Here is a 21,133-nt window from a genome sequence, read left to right as displayed (position 1 = left end):
AAGTTTTGACTCAGATCAAATGGAACGTACCATTCATCAGCAGTACAGGGTGTGTTTTCAGTAAATTAGTAGTATTAGATTAACATGTTTCACCCATCTTTTCTCCCACTTCCACAGCCAAGATGACAGTAAAATGCCAAATTCCAGGTTTCATAATGTCAGTCTAGAACCCCACACGTGACTGCATCCAGGTCTTATTTTAGAGTGTATTGTTGTGGTGTTCAGGGAGGTTAACCAGGTCGTACCTGGTGCCTTTGGTGTTTCTTTTGGACTCTCCCTTTACATTTCCACTCTCTCCATCATCTATCAAATGTAGGACAGGTTTTTGTCCCTCACCGGTTCAGTGCATTAAGCACTAACAGAAGACTGGAGTCAATAAGTGCTTTGTTTGTTTAATGCTGTGTCTTGTATAAATCCATGTGACTGTCTCGCCTCCCATCACCGTCCACTGTTAACATTCACCTCATCTAGACAGAAAATTCATCTCTGTAGTCCCTCACCTCATTCCCCAACACCAAGGGAGTGGCAGGAACAGTAACGGTGAATGTCTGTGACCTGAACGGTTTTATTTCTGCCTCACTGACCTTTGACCTCCATCTATCTCTCATATTCTTTCATACCTTCAGCCAATAACTTGTCTCCCGTAGGTATTTATTTCCACTATAGCTTCGTCTCTGTGTGTTTCGTCTGGTCTCATTTTGCCTTCAGTGCCTTCAATGGTATACCTGTCTCACCTGTTGACCCCCCCCCCCCCCCCCCCCCGTTTTCTTTCTTTCCTTCTCAGATCATCGTGCCCGGCGGAAGAGCATAGCCACTGGGAAGCAGCCCAGCATGGAGGTCCCTCCCACTGCCCCCCTTCAACCCTTCCGACAATCCGTGAGTAACCCCCCCTGTACCCGGCCTCGCTCACTGCCTCCGTCCCTCTCGCTGTCCCTCCTCCCCCCTCCCACCCTAGGCCCCTCTCACACCTGTGGCCGTCGGGCCAGTGGCACCCCTCCCCATCCTTACCCCCTGTCTTTGGCCGTATCCCCCTCCTCCTCCCTCACCTTGTACCAGGAGCAGCAGCAGCTAAAGGGCTCTAAGATGGGGTCCAGCACGCCCCCCCTGCCCCGCTCACTGCCTCTGTCCCCCTCCCTGTCCTTCACCCTGCCCCACTCGCCTGCCGCCTCCTCCTCCTCCCCCCTCTCCTCATACTGGGGCGGAGACTGGAGGGCTGCCGGTTCGAGTCCAGTGGCGGGAGGAGCGTTTATTGCACCACTGCCCCCTGTCGAGGTACGTGACACAAACATGGCTGAAGCAGAGACACTGGCTACGTTTACATACACGGCAAATAAAAACACACCAAATAAAAGCCATCTATTCAGTCTGTGGCTCAGGAGTTGATCCAACGCCAAACTAGAGTTCAAATCAAAGGGGTTATTTCAGGTGTCAGTGTTCGAAAAGGAAAAGTTTTCGTACTGACAGACAGTTGTTGCATTCCTATGATTCATCAGCCTAAAACCTAAGCAGTTGCATCTGAAAAGAAACTGTGGTTTGATAAAAAAGTCAAAGGTACAAGTTCCAATGACTCAACAGATGAATTCTATTGAGAATCATCCAATTATATGCCTTTAACTTCTTGCTTCAGGTGCCACTAATGGAAAGCTGAAGCAAAAGACTCAACCTTGCACAAAGTGTTCAGTACATTAAAACCATTAATTTTTAGAGTCCAGGTCAATTTTGGATCATTTGGACAAATGTGGCCCCTAGTTCCCAAGGCTCAGACTCTCCTCCAGCTCTGATTCTCAGCAGATTTGGAGGATTTTATGTTTTAGTGAACGCAGGACTAAATGTAAATACAAATTAGCTATAATCACTGTGTCCTGTAGCATTGTCAACACACTAAATAACAGTGAGCTTGTGTGAAAATAGGTTGTAACATCATTGTTCCCTAAACTCTGATTTAATTGTCCATATGGATATGCATAGGTTTTTGAAAGGCATTTTCAAGTGTTTTAAAATGCTGTTTCCATGCAAGTGAGAGGTCAGAATAATCAAGATAGTGTTTGTTCAGTTCTACATCAGTGTAAAGGGCATTAATGTGAAAAAAGTGAGGCAAGCGTTTATGTTGATAAAGGCCTGATTCTTTAAAAAAAAAAAAAAGATTTAAGGTTTTTCAGTATAATAACATTGAACAAACACCAACACAAACACCCTTACATATATGCAGAATAATGAAATAACACAAAATAAAGAAAAAACACACACACATACATTCACAAACATAACCACATAAGTATTTTAAAGTAAAGTAAATAATAAGTATATAAAATGGCTGCAAAACTTATTGAAATACATAGACACACTCAAATTCTCTCTGTACAAACATCCCAGGGGTCGGTCAAAGGTGGGGTAGGAGATGTTTTCCTGCAGCATTTTTTTTACTATATTGCTTAAAATCTCCTTCACAACCCGATTACAACCAATTAATTAAATGCTCTAAAAATTTAGTCACCTGTGGAACGGACAGGACTGAAAAAACACCATCCAATCATTTTAACCGCCCCATCGAAATGATTGAATGGTGATACAGGGGTTGGACAAAATAATGGAAACACCTTAAAAAATCAACAAAATATAATTTAATATGGTGTAGGTCCGCCTTTTGCGGCAATTACAGCCTCAGTTCTCCGAGGTATTGATTCATACAACTTGTGAATTGTTTCCAAAGGAATTTTAAGCCATTCTTCAGTTAGAATACCCTCCAACTCTTTTAGAGATGATGGCGGTGGAAATCGACGTCTTACTTGAATCTCTAAAACTGCCCATAAATGGTCAATAATGTTGAGGTCTGGGGACTGTGCCGGCCATACGAGATGCTCAACTTCATTAGAATGTTCCTCATGCCATTCTTTAACAATTCTAGCTGTATGGATTGGGGCATTATCATCTTGAGGTGAAGGTGTTTCCATTATTTTGTCCAACCCCTGTATGTCTATCAAACTCAACTGCCATTTGTCCCTCCCCCCTCCCCCCTCTGCACATACCCCTCTTCAGGCCTGAATCATGCATTGTCATAGGCTTGGACCACTAGTACAGGAAATGAAGCCAGAGCCAGAGCTTGGCTATGTTAGTTATATTAGGATGGAAAGTTCACTAGCAAACTGTTTTGTCACTAAAATAAATCAGTAGGAAATGTAACGTTAGCCAGATAGGTATGAACTGGGGCTGTTCTGTAAGAGCGGGGGTGTTGGAGGAGACTGAATGAGGTAGACATGGATCCACGAGCCAGAGCCAAGACCGGGGTTATGGTCAGTGCCGGGCAAATTGATGCTGTGCAGCACTCGTGAACCCTCGGGAACAAGCATTGCCCGTTCTGGTACTCTGGAGGCATGGCTTTGGGGGGATGTCTAAAGAAAGGGGTTTGGACTTTTGAATTGTGTATTTTCAAAATGTAGCTTTTTCGAACTGTTTTTTCAAGATCTCCTATCCCACCTTTAAATGACACATAAAACAAGACTTATAGGGGGTAAATAATTTGACAGTGAGACGAGAAGGGTCCCCAAAGTCTCAGATTTGTTTTCCCTGTCATCATTGAATGACATTGAATGTAGCATGTCCATGAGCCACTGTTTAAAACGATCATCATTCCCAAATGTAGGGCATCCCTTAGGTCTCATGACAGATCCAGAGAGACTGTGGAACATCCAAAGACGGCCAGGTCATGGTTAGGCTGGATGTAGCAGGAATAAGCTTTTGAAAACCAGTCAGAAACAGTGGTCTACGAGGGCTGTTCAATAAGTTCATGGCCTCACCCAGAAATACTGGTTGTTATAATACAGGATGTTACATTCTTTGGTGATGGGATAGTGATGCTTGAACATCGATGGACCAAGTGCATTGCTGTAAATGGAGATTATGTTGAAAAATAAAATATAAATTATCAGTCTGTGTTGTTCTGTTCTGGGTGAGGCCATGAACTTATTGAACGGCCCTCGTAGTCGTTATGTAACACTGAACAGAACCACAAAGGATGTGCCAAAGATCCATTTGAAGAATGGCACCTGTCGCATTGAGGAGATACAGATGGAAAAATCTGATTCAACTTTACTTTGGAGTTATTTAGTCCATGTATGACTTTGCATTGAAGTAGTCTACAACGTGAATTTTGGGACATGACCTCCTCCCACAGTTCTAACGACGGCCCTGAGTTCAGATCCTCGGCCCATTCTTCCCTAAAAATGATCTGAAGAGATAGTTTTGGTAAAACAATTGACAAATGTTGATATCAGCTGTCTCAACTCTGGAGTGGATAAAGGCCTGATTCCTTATTCCACTGAGGAAAAATAGGCCATTACATAGAAGTGATGTTATCCAGGAGAACACCGAGGATGTCATTAAATAAAACTGACAAGAGTACATTTATATGATAAGAACATCTCCCTCAATTTGGTGCTTTTAATCCTTGAATCACATCCACGTACAATAACAGAGAACCATCTGCTGTCAGTTTGTTTTCTGATGATTGTTTGTTCTCACACTCAGTTGTATACTGTAGGTACGTCTTAATGTCCTAAAATGACAAACAGTACAAAACCTGGGCTGTCACTGTTCCACTAGGATCAGAGATAAACTCAATCAGAGCCAGAGGAGCCAAACATGTCCTGTCTGCAGACGCAAATAATCCCTTTACTGTTTTATTCATGTCGACACAAACTCAATCACAGGGAATCCAATGTGCACATAAAAGGGCTTAAAGGATAGATTGTTGTCTTATTAAGTTTGTGCCGGTGGTGTGCGTTGGCCATTAGTTCTACCGTTGTTTGCACACTGCCTCCATCACTGGAAGTAGACCATCTTGTTTTGCTGCACATTTATCTTCACAGCATGAAAAACAGCTTCCAGACTCCAATACTGCCAGCACCAACCCATTCATCACTCTGAAAATGAAGCCTTCATTTGACTCGGTCAAAGTTACAGCGTTTCCTCTTTTTTTTTCATAGAGCCTGAGATGATGTTTATTTATCAGTATTTTAGATTCTCTGATTGGATATAACAGGCCTGAAGGGGGTGGTGTCATATGGGAAATGCAGACAGAACTTTTCATTTAGCTTCCTGTCAATAACTGTGGACTCACAGGATGGAGAATAAAATAAAAGACAAAGGCTGCAGAAGAAAGAGGTCAAATATTTTTCAGAGCTTTTCAGCTCACCTTGTTTAACCCTTTAAAGTCTGAACCATTAAATCACCGACAGAAAATTCCAGTTCTTTGAAACTGGAGCCTTTATTGGTCCTTCTGGACAACCAAAAATGTATTTTTCAAGTATCACTTTCCATGTATGAGTTTCAATTTTGTATCATATTTGATACATCAGGTCTCAATGCTCAAATATTATTATTTTTGAACAAACAAAAACATAATATAACACAAACATGTCTAACAAATTGGTAATTCCTTTTCAAAATTGGCAAAGTTCTGCCTCCTTCCTCATTAATGCCAATCTTGTAGTGCCACTGAAAAGGCCTCTGGTGAATGAATTCCTCCCCCTGGTGGATTATCCGTCTATTGCATGTATCTAATTGTATACATCAGGTTTTTCAAGAAAAAAATATCACACTGATCATGTAGAGGGCTTCAAAACTCATGTATCATATATGATACATTTGTCGTTATAGGGTTAAATCTTGCCATTTACCTATGAGCTGTTATGAAGGCGTTGTGTCATCTTCATCTTCGTCATCATCTTCATCGTTGTCGTTGTCGTCTTTGGCAGCAATTTTTTCAAACATCTTCTTAGACTAAACTACTGGTCGGATTCTTTTCAAATTTTATATGTAGCGTCCTTGGCACAATGTCTACAAAGTTTGGTCATGGTTTTGAGAAATTTTATTTTTTAAAATTTTTGACAAATGTATGAAATATTACAAATTGCCCTTTACTTATAATGGTCCATGTTTTGATGGACTATAATATGTAAATGGTTACAGATATCAATATAGATACTACTGAGCACAGATAGGACGTCATATGTGGGCTTTCATTTAATCAGCTGAGTTCCCCTCCAGTGAAAGTACCGCCCACTTCTATTGGGAGATTGATCTGCATCAGGACGACAGGACTCTAACATAGAGACAGAACTGGAAAACCTCACAAATTCAATTCAGCTCTTGGTATTGATTCTTGATAAAAACATGCCTTGTGAGATGTAGGGATATTGGTCCTATTTTTTCCTTTATGGTCTATCAGTCGAAAGACTTTTATTATAATTTTTACGGATCTAACCCTAACATGTTTTTCTTAATCCTTCCATCCCATTCATTGTTAATTATTTATATTACCAAGAATCTCCTCAAAACAATAACTATTGCAGTTTCATTTCTTGTTTTGATTAAATCATGAGAACATATTTGTTTAGATATTTTATTGAAACTTAAAATGTCAAGAAGACTAATCATTACATATAACACATAACATTTATGACCATTTATAGCTTTGGTTTTGAGGGATTTTTTTTAGTATTTTTTGGAGTCAATTTGATCACAATGTTTAATGTTTCTATGTAAATGATTAATTCGACATTCCTAAAACCTGTGAATGTAAAATCCACGTCAACAGACACTCAGCAGACAAGTGTGTATCGCATGTACAAAAGAATACAATTATAATATTTAATTGCTTGTTCTTTTTGGGATTAATTCAACAAAATCATCAAATTTCAGGCAAAAATGTTGGCGATGTTTCTACCGTGGTTGAACATCAAATCAGACTCGACTGAGATCAGTATGTAAATGGTTAAAGCAGGATAATTTGGTTCTATTTAAAAATATGTGGCTTTTTTCTAGTTGGGTAGAAGGAAAAAGAAGCCTGTTTTAATTCAGATTTCTCTCAAATAGACGTGTTTTGAGTATCCTTCTTCAAACCAGATGTCGAGGTAAATGTAACAATGTGTATTAGACAATTAAAACCCACTTGCATTATAGCTTTTAAATAAAGAAAGAAAGCAGCCATGACACCACGACATGAAATGAAAAGAACCTGAAATAACCTGAAACAGTGTCGGAGTCTGTGCATGTAAACGTAGTCAGTGGAGATGGTTCCCTCCTTCCATTCACTTCTGTTGTGCTTTTTCTGTGATTCTAGCTTCTTCTTTTATGCTGCATTCACTCCTTTAACTTCTTGACTTAAAGTGTCAGACAGAGCGGCTTATGAAATCAGATTTAGTCGTGCAGTCTATTAGTGTAGAACCAGCAGATGGAGCCATGTCTTTAGTCATATCCTGGAGATGTTTGACTCCCACCACATGACCATGTGTCATTTTCTCCAGTCAATCTCCTCTGAGGACCACTGCTACGCTTTAGATTTATTAAATGTGTCCTACTGTGTCCTCAGAGCGCACCTGAAGTCCAGTAAGCGACGTTTATTTAATGTCTATGGCTGGAAGAATGGAAGAAAAAAATATTCACAATTGTATTTCATGCATGTTTTGAGGAACTGAAGCTCTATGGTTACTTTCACAGTGAGCGTTTAAAGGTCAATGGTGTGAAAAACCCTTTAAATATTGACATTTACAGTTTTAAAAGCACATTATGACGATGTGGTTAAGGTTTATAAAAACTAATGTTCAAGGGATTTCAGTATTTCTTTTGTTTCGTTTTTTTTTTTTTTTTTTTTTTGTGCTTGTCATACAAATGCAATTTCATACTTGTTGGTATTGCTTTACAATAAAACCACTTGCTTAAAATATTCATAAATGAAAAATGATCAGATTATTAATTGGGTTGTAAACGCTGTGTGATATTATTAATCCACACTCATGTTTGACCAGATCATTTATCTATTCTGGTGACTCAAGTAAAGCTTCAATCAATAGCTTCATTTGTCTATATCCTTCATCAGTTAAAACATAATTTATTATTATTTATTATTTAATCATTATTTATAACTTGTAAAAAGGATCCTTATTCTGGGAGGCAAATCTGAGAAGAAAATCTGTTTTTAAATGCAGTATTCAACTGCTGATATTCCGCTAAAAGTAGGTTTATAATAATGTAACAAGAAGATATACTAAACATAGTGGTTTATCATATGACAAATAAAGCAAAAGTACTTAGTCTTATAATAAACCTCAGCCTAACTTCAAATTTTTTGTGTCTTATTTTTCTTATGTTCTACTGACACAGTGCCTTTAATATGTATCCAGTTCCATATAATAACCAAACATGACCTTTGACCTGAACTCATTTAAATATCATGTTGGAAAATAAAATACAACAAAATCATTAGGTTTGACTTTTAACCCTTTCATACATAAGTCACTACAGCAGACAGTTATTCTACAGCTGTTCTCTTGTATATTAATGGGTTTTGTTGTTTTAGTTTCATATCAGCCAACACAGTGGACACTTATGCATCATCTTATACCCTGACATTCATACCATTACTGTAACTTTGCTGTTCTTGATAAACCTGATCTGCAGTGACATGTTTTAGCGTAAATCAATTGTTATTTGTTACACAAAAAGGTTTTTTTTGCATATTATCTCCATGAAGTGAGTAATTACTAGCATTAGAATCTGTTAAAATGTGAGAAGACATCAGATTAGCAGCATTAAAAATATTTTTATTTCATTGTTTTCATTTCACTTTCTGATATTGGGTTTTAAACACGTTTCTTTACTTCAAAAATTAAATGCATGGATATTTTTGTAACTCTATAGAAAACAAAAACTCAATCACATTGCTTTTTTTATGCCTAAGGAGGAATAAAAACACTCAAGAAAAAAATCTTGACTAAGGTTCTCATAATTCATGCATGAAAGGGTTAAAATCTAAATTAACATTCCTCTCCACCTTGTAGATTCTGTTGCTTGAAATATGTTAAAGACACTATATTTATACATCAAATATATGAATCTTTAGAATCAAGATGTTCAATTTAAGGCAAACTATGGTTTAAACATTATCCATTACATGCAGAAGTAAATGGAACATCCCAACTGATCACATAAACATGTCTTATTTACAAATGTTTGTTATTATGATCAGAAGTATTTGTTGTTTAAATGGAACTCCTTGCCAGTTGAATAAATCATGTCACTATTAATACAAAACACTTCCAGACTTAGTTTTACAGACATTATCACACTAAAAGGGCTCCATTTTGGAGATGCTTGAAATTACTGTTCCGCTTCAGCAACTGAGTCATACATCACTGAACATGGTCCAAAGTGATTTTCTAGACATAATTATTCATTTTTCCGAGCCAGACACACTTATTTTTAAAATAAATTCAAAGTGGGCAAAACAGATAGAATATCAGAGCATGTCCTTTACTGATCATGTAAATGTTAATAAAAGCTCAGATTAAATTCAAAGGTTATTTCGTTAAAACAGAGAAAACTGAAGAAAAAGTGACTTTTTTCATTAAAATCTATCAATAACTGAACATAAACCAAGTGTCTCCATTCACTGTCATTTATCAAAGTACAATGTTGTAGAAGATGACGGTGTTTCCATGTTCTCTATAGCCACTGATCATCCAAATGGGTCATATCTGATCAAACCGTATTTTATCTGAATTATTTAAATTAATTGAAAGGATTGGTTCTTAAACATTTCTGATCAGTTGATGCTTTAGGTTTATGTTTAATATTACCTTCTCAGTCTTTGGTTTGTTTAGTGTAAAATATTCAGCAGTTTATTAATGAGCTAGAATGACTTTAAATGTCAAGGTGAATAATTTTTGCCAAAGCTTAATCTAAACTGGTTTGCACTAATTGGACGATCCAAATGAAACTTAGTGATAAATGGTAGTAACGTATGAATATCTGTCAGACGGAGCTGACGGGTTTAGAGGCTGCAGATGAAGACGAATGAAGCTCAGTAATCGATGACATCATCAGTAAATGGAACATAATGACTAAGAGTGTGTACAACCTAATTAATAACTGAATTGTGAAGCTTTTATCCGTTCTTTCTGAGCAGAGTGTCGCTGTAAAGCAGTACAGGTCCGTTACACACCTGTCCACGCTGGACTGTTAAACCTTTGATGATCCCGTTTCCGTCCTGCACATCGATCATTTCTGAGTCTCAACATCATTTGTCATCGACTCCCAGCTCAGTTTATAACCACATATGGAGACTAATGCAGGACAAACTTCACTCCTGTTGTTGGACTTTATGTCTCGCTGCTGCCCACTACAGGCGCTGCTGGGACACTGCAGCTCTGTGACAAATGCACATGTTTTTATTTCATGTTGATGATAAATTGATCTTGTGTTCTCTCTCATCATGCATCACTGTGTCCCATTTGTCCCATTCAACATCTGATTTTGCTGTAAAACCATGTAACTCCAACCATCATGTCCTGGGAATCACCGTCCACTGTGTCCACGTTTGTCCACATCCACACCTATCACCTACCTCCACCTGCCATCTCTGTCCAATTCACAACTCCTCCCACTCCTCCTCCTCCTCCTCTGTTTGCCTTCCTGTTGTTGCTCTCCTCTTCTTCGTCTTCCTCCTCCTCCTCTCCTCTTCTTCCTCTGTGCACATCCTGCCTCTCCTCCTTCATCTGTTCACCTGTCTGTTGTTGCTCTCCTCCTCCTTTTGCTTCCTCCCTCCTCTTCCTCCTCTTCCTCCTCTTCCCCTTCCTTCTCCCTCTCCTCTTCCTCCGTGCACATCCTGCCTCTCCTCCTCCATCTGTTTACCTGTCTGTTGTTGCTCTACTCCCCCTCGTCCTCCTCCTCCTCTTCCTTTCCTATCTCATCCTCCCTTCCTCCTCCTCATCCTCCGCTTCCTCCTTTATCTCATCCTCGCCTTCCTCCTCTTCCTCCTCCTCGTCTGCCTCGTCTTTCCCTATCCCATCCTTCCCTTCCTCCTCTTCCTCCTCCTCTTCCTCCCCTATCCTATCCCATCCTTCCCTTCCTCCTCTTCCTCCTCCTTGTTCTCCTCTTCCTCCCCATCTCATCCTCCCCTTCCTCCTCCTCATTCTCCTCTTTCTCCCATCTCATCCTCCCCTTTCTCATCCTCCTCTTCCTCCTCCTCCTCGCCCTCCTCTTCCTTCCCTATCTCATCCTCCCCTTCCTCCTCCTCATCCTCCTCCTTGTCTTCCTCTTCCTCCCCTATCCCATTCTTCCCTTCCTCCTTTTCCTCCTCCTCTTCCTCCCCTATCTCATCCTCCCCTTCCTCGTCCTCCTCTTCCTCCTTCTCCTCTTCCTCCCCTATCTCATCCTCCCCTTCCTCCTCTTCCTTCTCCTCATTCTCCTCTTCCTCCCATATCTTATCCTCCCCTTCCTCCTCTTCCTCCTTCTCCTCTTCCTCCCCTATCTCATCCTCCCCTTCCTCCTCTTCCTTCTCCTCATTCTCCTCTTCCTCCCATATCTTATCCTCCCCTTCCTCGTCCTCCTCTTTCTCCTTCACCTCTTCCTCCTCTATCTCATCCTCCCCTTCCTCCTCTTCCTCTTCCTCCTTTTCCTCCTCCTCCTCTTCCTCTCTTATCTCATCCTCCCCTTCCTCCTCTTCCTCTTCCTCCTTTTCCTCCTCCTCCTCTTCCTCTCTTATCTCATCCTCCCCTTCCTCCCCTTCCTCCCTTTCCTCTGTCCATATCCCCCTTCTCCTCCTCCATCTGTGTTGTTGCTCTCCTCCTCCACCCGCTGCAGAGTTTCCTCAGTAGAAGGTTGAAGGGCTCCATCAAGAGGGCTAAGAGTCAGCCCAAATTGGACCGAACCAGCAGTTTCCGCCACATGATCCTCCCCCGCTTCCGCAGTGCCGACCAGGACAGGTCAGTACCAGTTTGAGCATTCTTGTGTGGGTTCATCTGCGGCGCACCACCCCACCTCAACCTGTTGGTTTGTACACTTCTGCATCCAAGAGTCTTAAGAATATTAAAGTGTTTTTTTTTCCAAGTTTAAACCAATCTAGAGTCTGATCAGTTTTGTCATTTCAGTTGTTAATTCAGATATAGCGAAGGAGAGGGGATCATTATTGGCTTATTTAAAGTCAAACAACCCTACAAACACTTATCAGAAATATTCACAGAATTAACTTTGGCTTCAGTCAAACCTGCAATGAATCTATACAGACATCTAGAAAAACTGCAAATCACTGTGCTGTATCTGTGCAAAAGGAACTGAACCTCACAGTGTTCTAATTTCAAATGAAATCAAAGCAACAGACTGAAAATGATGAGCATTAAACCAGTTTTCAGTGTCAGTAAAGTTGAAACATGATGATGTTTTGTACATTACAGTTTTCCCTTAATGTCTGGTTTGTCTTAACGCTTTTCCTTAGTTTTGTTTATCTTCACCTTTATGTTCACCTTCAATGGCAGCTCACTGATACTAATGTGTGTGTTAATGCTAATGCTAATGCTAGATACTCTGTGTGTGCATTTTGGGTAAAATGCTGAGACCTTCCCTACAGGGATAATAAAATGAATTAACCTTTTATGTTTTAAATTAATGTAACTTACCACATTTGACTATTGATTAGTTTTCATTAACGATTTCAACCTTTACTACATTTTCACTCATACTTATCTTTATAATGTATAACAGTGTTTTTCAACCTTGGGGTCAGGCGATCACATGGGGTCACCTGGAATTCAAATGGGGTCGCCTGAAATTTCTTGTAATTGATAAAAATAAGAAAAAACGTAATAATAAAAAATATATGGTGAGTTGACAGAGACAATCCCAATACATAAAAGACATGACAAACTCTGAGTCTGAAACTGAAGCACTGTGGTACTATTTATCTTTCAAATGTTCATTGTGGTTGGTTTCAGATGCTGCAACTCTTTCATAATTCATAATTTGAGTTATTGTTTATTCAGTATTAATTGTCAGTCTTGTAAATCCAAGCTGGACTGACTGTACATATCCTGACCAAGGAAAAAAAAAATTCTCCCTTTGTGCAGTAATCTGCACCTGGCTTTTCTGCCTCCATCCATAATTATATACATTATATAGACTAAATGTCATCTAAAATTAATGTTTATTTGCAACATAGTATAGAAAACTATGACAAGATCAAAAACAAATTAATTTTAGAAAAAAAAAAAAAGGCTCTGTTTTGAATGTCAGGGGTTGCCAGAAATTTGTGATGTTAAAATGGGGTCACGAGTTGGGAACCACTAGTGTATAATAATGAACAAACCTAATGTCAGGTGGAAAACAAAGTTAGTCTGAGTGAGACATGTGCAAAGTTAAACACAACAGCCCTCCAAATCCAGAGGTGACAGTTTGACTGAATAAAGGATAAATGGGTCTGTCTACTTGTACAGACTGAGACACATGATGATATAAAAGAAAGACTTTGTTCACCTGTATTTCCCAAAATATTCCTAGAGAAGGCACTCCCAAACATTAGTCGCTTTTCTATTGATCCTCAAATTGCGTGAATATAACTTGCGAATAAAAATTTAACTAATGGAAAAAGGACCCTTTGACAAAACTCTCATTTTTCAATTAAAAATTTTTGGCAAGAGGTGGTTTTTTGGGCGTAGCGCAAATGGTATATCACACAAAACTGCAATGGAAAGATCTTTTTCTGCAACTAAACTCACGTGAATAAAAAAAAAAAAAAAAAACGATGTTGACGGATGTTACAACAAGCAAAGAAGAAGAGTTTTAAAAGAAACATGGCGCGGTATGTGTGGACACATCAGGAAACCAAATCATTTTTTAGTTTAGTACAGGATTCGCCCGTAAGTAGCTGGGATAGGCTCCAAGCGACCCATGTGACCCTAGTGAGGATAAAGCGGGTTCAGATAATGAATGAATGAATGAGTATGGGATAGAGGGGTAATATATAATAATAATGAATATATCTGTAAATTAACACAGTATTTATGTTTATTGCCACGTTTATAGAATGACTTCTCGTGTCGTCTTGCGATAATAAATAAACAAATTATCACATTTGTGATTTAATAGAAAAACCGACATTACGCACTTCTGTTTTTGTGACATTTAGTAAAAATCGGTAAAGTTTTGCGCAGATGTCCAATGGAAAAGCAACTAGTGAGAAGAAGCAAAAAAAAGCACAATTTATGTTTGCCTCCAAGAATAACTATTTTTCACTAAAAGATTCCATGTATTTTATAATTTAATTCCATGTCACTGTTACTCTCCACCACTGAATCCAGATTATTAAAGACATGAGATAAAAACACTGAATAAATAACTTGCCTCCTGCTCCTGAAAACGAACGCTGTGCTGTACTGTTTCCTCATAATCTCATCTATAAATCAGTCAAATCCCAACAGATATTAACAGGAGCAGCTCTCATAAATGTAGCTGGTTTTTATTCCGAGACCCTGTGATAAACCGGAGTTGCGTCGAGGTCGTAGCCCGACTCCTCCAAAGTGCATCCTGGGATTGGCTGCACTTGTATGACCCTGAATGGCACATAGACAGTAATAGAAGTGATCTGTTATGAGGTGTGTCTGTGTTCTAAATGCTGTTTATTCTCCCGTCTGCAGTCTCTGCTGTGTCACTTACAGCTCTAACACTCAGCGTCGTTTCTGTCTCTGCCGGTGAGCTGAAAAAACATCCTGCTCTCACCATGGCAACCACCAGACAGCCATATGGTGGCTGTACAGACCATAATGAGTCAGTGGGAGAGTTGCTTAATTATACCTCCTCTGTATCATGGGCAGAGTTGTAGCTGCTCTGTCATTATTCAGCACCAAGAGCTACGAGGCAGATTCTAGAGTAAACCCTTCTCAAATAGTATTTTCAGTTTGTGTTTGTGTAGGTTTTTCTGTTTTGTTTGAGGAGAAGGTCATTTGTTCAGAAGTGGAAGAATACATTGGACACAAATACACATTGCAGACTCTTCCATCAGATGCTTTCAGACCTCATTAGGTGGTCCGGACCCATGATTTACTCTTAGAACCACAAACATTTATTGCAGTTCATCCCAGAGGTTGATAATGCTTGAGTAAAGTTTGAACTGACCTGTGTATTTGTAAATCTGGATTATAGATCAGGACAGAGGTTCTCCTCAGTAACCCAGACCCGTGTCGTTCTATCAGCTGGAGATGATTCATGAGGTCTGACGGGTTAGAGTCACTGTGATCAGCTTAGAATTTAACCCTTGTTTTTAACGTATGTTTAATGAATGTTTTACTGTGTGGACATTTCTTGAAAATTTTGCGTATTTTCCGTAGCATAGATCAGATACTTAAAGCTCTTCCTACCTTTCTTTCTGGAACATGTTTTCAATTATTTTCTCATACATTTGATGGTAAATAATCAGTACTAGTCAGTAAATAATTAGTGAATAGTCAGTAAATAGTCAGTAAATAGCCAGTGAATAATCAGTAAATAGTCAATAAATAACAGTGAATAGTCAGTAAATAGTCAATAAATTGTCCATAAATAGTCAGTAAATAGCCAGTGAATCATCAGTTAATAGTCAGTAAATAGCCAGTGAATAGTCAGTAAATAGTAAGTAAATAGTCAATAAATAGTCAGTAAATAGCCAGTGAATCATCAGGTAATAGTCAATATATAGTCAATAAATAGTCAGTAAATAGCCAGTGAATAGTCAGTGAATAGTCAGTAAATAGTCAATAAATAGCCAGTGAATCGTCAGTTAATGGTCAGTAAATAGTCAGTAAATAGCCACTGAATAGTCAGTAAATAGTCAATAAATAGCCAGTCAATCGTCAGTTAATAGTCAATAAATAGTCCATAAATAGTCAATACATAGCCAGCAAGTGAATCATCAGTTATTGGTCAATAAAGTGTCACTAAATAGTCAGTAAATAGCCAGTGAATCCTCAGTTAATAGTCAATAAATAGTCCATCCTCCGCATATTTTTCATGCAGAGGCTCTTGGACTTTTCTGAATGCTGCTATCGTGCAAAATCATGATCCCAAAGTGTCAAATTAGGATTCCAGGATTATTTCCACTCGGCTCCTTCACTTTTAGGCCACTTTTGTGGTCAGACACAGAATAATGCAATTTAAGCATCGTCATATTAGTCTGTTCTGAAAGTAGAACCCACGTTCCACACTCTACAGATGTAACGCCTTAGACTCTGAATGGAAATAGATCAGGTAGATGCCCCCCCACCCACCCACACACACACACACACACACACACACACACACACACAAACACATACACAGGGCTTAAGTCTAGAACTGTAGCTATCCGTTATTTTTGGATTCAATTAATCAATTGATTATTTTCTTTGATTCAATATAATTAAAAGAATTTCTGAATAGGCAGAAAAAGTAGTGAAACAGACATGAGAAGGACAGCTCTGAAAGTCAACTCTGCATTGACTGAGCTTTAAAACTCCTCGTGGTTGTTCCTTAATGGTTCCACCACATGCCGAGTTCCCTTAAAAGCACCACCTGAGTCCAGTGACCAGTTCATTTGACAGCGTTCATGCCACAATTGTACAACCTTTTCCCACGCAGCGTTGCGAAAGCAGCCTTTTAAATGTCATAAGACTTAAAAATCCATGACACTCTTATCTGAAGGTCTTAGTCTCTTCCTTTTCCTCGGTGATTACAACAGCATCACTTTCAGAAGTCAGTGTGGAAATGGTTTTCCACCTATAGAAGTAGCTTAAAGACATCTCCCTGGCATTTGGCCCATCTGACGATAGCAAAGACAAACTGTGATTAAGGTCATCTGGATAATCTAAACACAGGCCAGAAGTGCAGTCAGTGGAGCGCTAAGACCTTCTCTGAGCCAGGTGTCAGCCAATGGTGTGTTTCCACATGATTTATTCATCTGGGAAGGAGGTGGATGTTTATTATCAGTCTGAGGAGACACAGCACAGACTAAAAGCCAAAAGCCTTGTGAAGTCTAGGTTGTTTACTGAAGCCCTTGCTGCAGATTTCCAGTTTCAGAACCCCTGATTTACTCTGGATGTCTTCAGTCAGACATCTGCTGTCTGCTTTGTTTTCCCGTCTGTTTTTATCCAGCGATGGTTTAAGGAAAACAGACATTTTTTCTAGGCAGTTCTGAAATTCCTGAAGTTGCATTGACTTGAGGACATGTTTGACTTTATTTTCTACAGAGACTAAGGTCATTCAACATCTTCAAGCCTCTTCTGTGCAGCTTCTACCAGACTGTGGTGGCTAGTGTCCTGTTCTGTGTGTGGTGTGTTGGGGAGAGGGAGCCCCCACCTCACATAAAAACAGACTTCACAAACTCATTAAGAAGGACTGAAGTGGACACAGTTCAGCAGGTGGCTGGGGTGAGAATGCTCTGGAAACTAACTCTATTTCAAACAATGCGTCTCACCCACTTCACCATCTTGAAGTGTTCAGAGAGAGCACCTTCAGCCACAGACTGGTCCCCTCTCAGTCCAGGACTGAGCGCAGCAGGAGGTCTTTCCTGCCAGCTGCCATCAGACTCTTTAATATTGCTGAGCAATAAATGATTGAACGCTGTGCATACTTACATGTGTTTTTATCCTATTCTTACTTTACTTCGACTGTACATATTATATATATATTTTTTTTTCATATATTTTTTTGTTTTTCTATTGTCTGTCTGTCTGTCTGTCTGTCTGTCTGTCTGTCTATCTATCTATCTATCTATCTATCTATCTATCTATCTATCTATCTGCCCTGAGCTTTCACACAGACTGAGGATATCGTATAGAAACTGTGAATCAAATGATAACATAGACATATTTACATATAAAAAACTTTGGTGTGGTTCAGACTCAGACTCAGCTTTATTGTCATTCAATCTATGATAGAACTGAATATAGTTACCCAGGTCTCAGTTTTGTAGCATGAGAAAGATAAAATGGTAAAATATAAAATATATAAAGGGTAAATGGGATAGAATGAATACTACCATAAAATATGCAAAAAATTAAAAAAAATAACTTCTTAATATGTAGTACGTATTACTACATATTATGTACAAAATTACACAGTATGTAGCAACAGTACAGTTAAAGTGATAGTGCTTGTAGCAGCAGCAACAGTGAAATAAAGTGGCAGTAGTGACTTTAGCAGCATCATGATCTGTTCAGGTGTGTGGTGGACAGTCTGTGGGGCAGTATATGGGTGATGGAGCAGTTCAGTAGTCTGAAACTAAAAATAAATGAAGTATTTCCTCGTCCCTGGGTGGGCTAGTTGAATAAGTACAGAGAATTAATACCTGATTCTGTAGTTCTCATTTGTGAAGAAGCCTGATGTGAACACTCAGTGTTTCTTATTGTTGATACTGTGAAAAGTCCCAGTCCAACATTGTTTGTTGGTTTATTAGACTTCTAATGTCCACACATATGCATTTGTTAGTGTCTGTATTTACATCCAACTGTGATATATGTGAAGTATGAAAAGCAGGAAAAACTACAGTTCCAGCTTAAAAACAGCTGCTATGAACTAAAGTGGTCATATTTAGTGTGACCTCCTTCTGCACTTAACATGTCTCTAACCCTTTTGTTCAGACAATATGAGAATTTTCTGATGTTTTATACCAGCTTTCATTCAACACGTCAGATGTCTCTAGCTTTTTTTGCTGTTTCTTGTCATGGGGTTAGAGGTCACAATAAATGGTCAAGTTAACCTTTACAACACATTTATTTCAGTTTTTTATGTGTCTTTTAAGGCTGTGCACTTATTTCCTGTATTTTTTTGAGACAATGAGAATGAAGATGTATATTCAGAGGCGGACTCCGACATTTGCGCAGTATTTTATTATAGTTTTTATTCACTCTGACACACAGTCAGGAAGTATTTTTAATAATAATAACTTTATTTGTATAGCACCTTTAAAAACAAAGTTTACAAAGTGCTTTGACAGAGGGCACAACAGCAGGATACACGAAGAAAATAAAATAAAAACACTAAAACAGAAGCAACACAATTAGAGAGATGTATGAACAAGTTAATTATCAAACAAGATCAAATTTAAAATTAAAACTAAAAATTAAGGTTAAAAAGGCAGTAGACATCACATAAAAGCAATTCTATAAAAATGTGTTTTAAGAAGTGATTTAAAAGATGTTACTGATTCCGCAAGCCTTATCTCCTCGGGCAGGCCGTTCCAAAGTTGAGGGGCCCTGATGGAAAATGCCCGGTCACCTTTTGATTTAAGCCTCGACTTCGGAACAGCTAGGAGCCCTCTGCCCGAGGATCTAAGGCTGCGTGCTGGCTCATAGTCAATTAACATTTCTTGTATATAACTTGGGGCCAGGCCCATTCGAGCTTTAAAAGTGATCAGTAAAATCTTAAAATCAATTCTAAAACATACAGGGAGCCAGTGGAGGGATGCGAGGATGGGAGTGATATGATGGTGTCTGCTAAAACCAGTGAGAAGCCTAGCTGCTGCGTTCTGGACCAATTGGAGGCGAGACAGTGATTTTTGGCTGATGCCGGACAGAAAAGAATTACAGTAGTCAAGTCTGCTGAATATGAATGAGTGGATGATTGTTTCTAGGTTGTGGTGTGGGACTATTGGTTTGATTTTGGAAATAGTTCGTAGCTGGAGGAAACAGGATTGTATAATTTTATTAATGTGTAGTTGGAAGGAGAGGTCTGAGTCAAATATTACCCCGAGATTTCTTGCGGTGGGAGTAATGTTTGAGGAGAGGGGACCGAGGCTATTTTTTATTGCAATGGTGGAGTTTGGTGGACCGAACAGTAGGACTTCTGATTTGGAGCTGTTTAGTTGAAGGAAGTTCTGGGCCATCCAACGGCTTACATCATTGAGGCAGTTAGACACAGCAGCTAGGCTTCTGGGGTCATCCGGTCTCAGGGGCAGGTATTTTTGTAGGACTTTCAGCTGTAACCAGCTAAGTACATACTATAATGATGCAAAGTGAATGCTAATGTAACTATTGACTAGTTGTAGACAAACAAGGTTTTGAAGTTTGGTTTATGATGCTGTCTAATTTTTGGTGACCACACACACACACACACACACACACACACACAGACAGAAACAAAATTAAAAACAATAGCTCCAACTGAGTTTCATTCAAAAACATCCCATCTGCTTCACTTTATCTGAGTACAGGTGGTCATTTGTTAAATTAATAAGATTTTTGGTGCTGATAGAAAGCTCTGAGGTGTGTTTGATTGACAGATACCTCCAAGTTGAACTTTAGGAGCTAACAGTAATGAGTAGTATTTCCTACTACTACTGACACAGCTACATTAATTTGATACATATATACATCTGGGTGGTGTCTCCTTCGGACTCGGGTCCTCTACCAGAGGCCTGGGAACCTGAGGGTTCTGCACAGGATCTTAGCTGTTCCTAGGACTGCACTCTTTTGGACTCAGATCTCTGATGTTGCTCCTGGTATCTGCTAGAGCCATACTTTCAGCTTGGGGGTTATTGCCCCTTGTGCCCCAATCACCACTGGGACTACTGTTCCTTCACACCCCACATTTTCTCGATCTCCTCTTTCGGCCCTTGGTATTTCTTGAGCTTCTCGTGTTCTTTCTTTCTGATGTTGCTATCACTTTGGATTGCTACATCTATCACTACCACTGTCTTCTGATGTTTATCCACCACCACTATGTCAGGCTGATTGGCCATCACCATCTTGTCGGTGTGGATGTGGAAGTCCCACAGGATCTTGGCCTATTTGTTCTGGATCACCTTTGGGGGTGTCTCCCATCTGGACCCTGGGACCTCCAGTCCATACTCAGTACAGATGTTCCTGTACACTATGCCCACTACCTGGTTATGCCGCTCCATGTATGCCTTGCCTTGCCTGCCAACATCTTACACCCTGCTGTGATGTGCTGGACTGTCTCAGGGGCTTCTCTACACAGCCTACACCTGGGGTCTGGTGTGGTAGACCCCGGCCTCTATTGCTCTGGTGTTCAGGGCCTGTTCTTGTCCATGAGTAATGTCTCTGTGCTATCTTTCAATCCAGCCTTTTCCAGCCACTGATATGTTTTCTCGATATCAGCCACTTCCTCAATTTGCCGTTGGTACATGCCATGCAAGGGCTTGTCCTTCCATGGTAGCCCCTCGGGCTCCTCGTTCTTACTGGGCTTTTGTTGCCTGAGGCATTCATAAATGTCAAACACAAAGATACTTATATTTGCATTATGCTAAAATCAGTTTGGGGTAGTTTTAAATCTAAGTGTCAGTTTCAGTGTGAATGTGGTTGTTTTCCAACTATAGTTTGGAGAGTCTTCCTCC

General features: G+C 39.6%; 1 protein-coding gene across 2 annotated transcripts in view; it reads left to right on the top strand.

Annotated features, from left to right (window-relative positions):
* The window catches only part of syngap1b (synaptic Ras GTPase activating protein 1b), a 277,859-nt gene that overhangs the window by 205,281 nt on the left and 51,445 nt on the right, over window positions 1–21,133 (top strand). The window contains exons 3-4 of one of the 2 annotated variants that reach the window (XM_030158020.1): window positions 785–876; window positions 11,641–11,762. In XM_030158020.1, the coding sequence (XP_030013880.1) occupies window positions 785–876; window positions 11,641–11,762 (214 nt within the window). Of the gene's footprint in view, window positions 1–784; window positions 1,273–11,640; window positions 11,763–21,133 lie in introns of both variants that reach the window. The other variant, XM_030158019.1, reaches the window with a different exon arrangement.

This window comes from Sphaeramia orbicularis, chromosome 16 (assembly GCF_902148855.1).
Source record: "Sphaeramia orbicularis chromosome 16, fSphaOr1.1, whole genome shotgun sequence".
In the NCBI taxonomy this organism is placed as follows: Eukaryota; Metazoa; Chordata; class Actinopteri; order Kurtiformes; family Apogonidae; genus Sphaeramia; species Sphaeramia orbicularis.
This window is presented reverse-complemented; position numbering and strand designations above follow the sequence as displayed.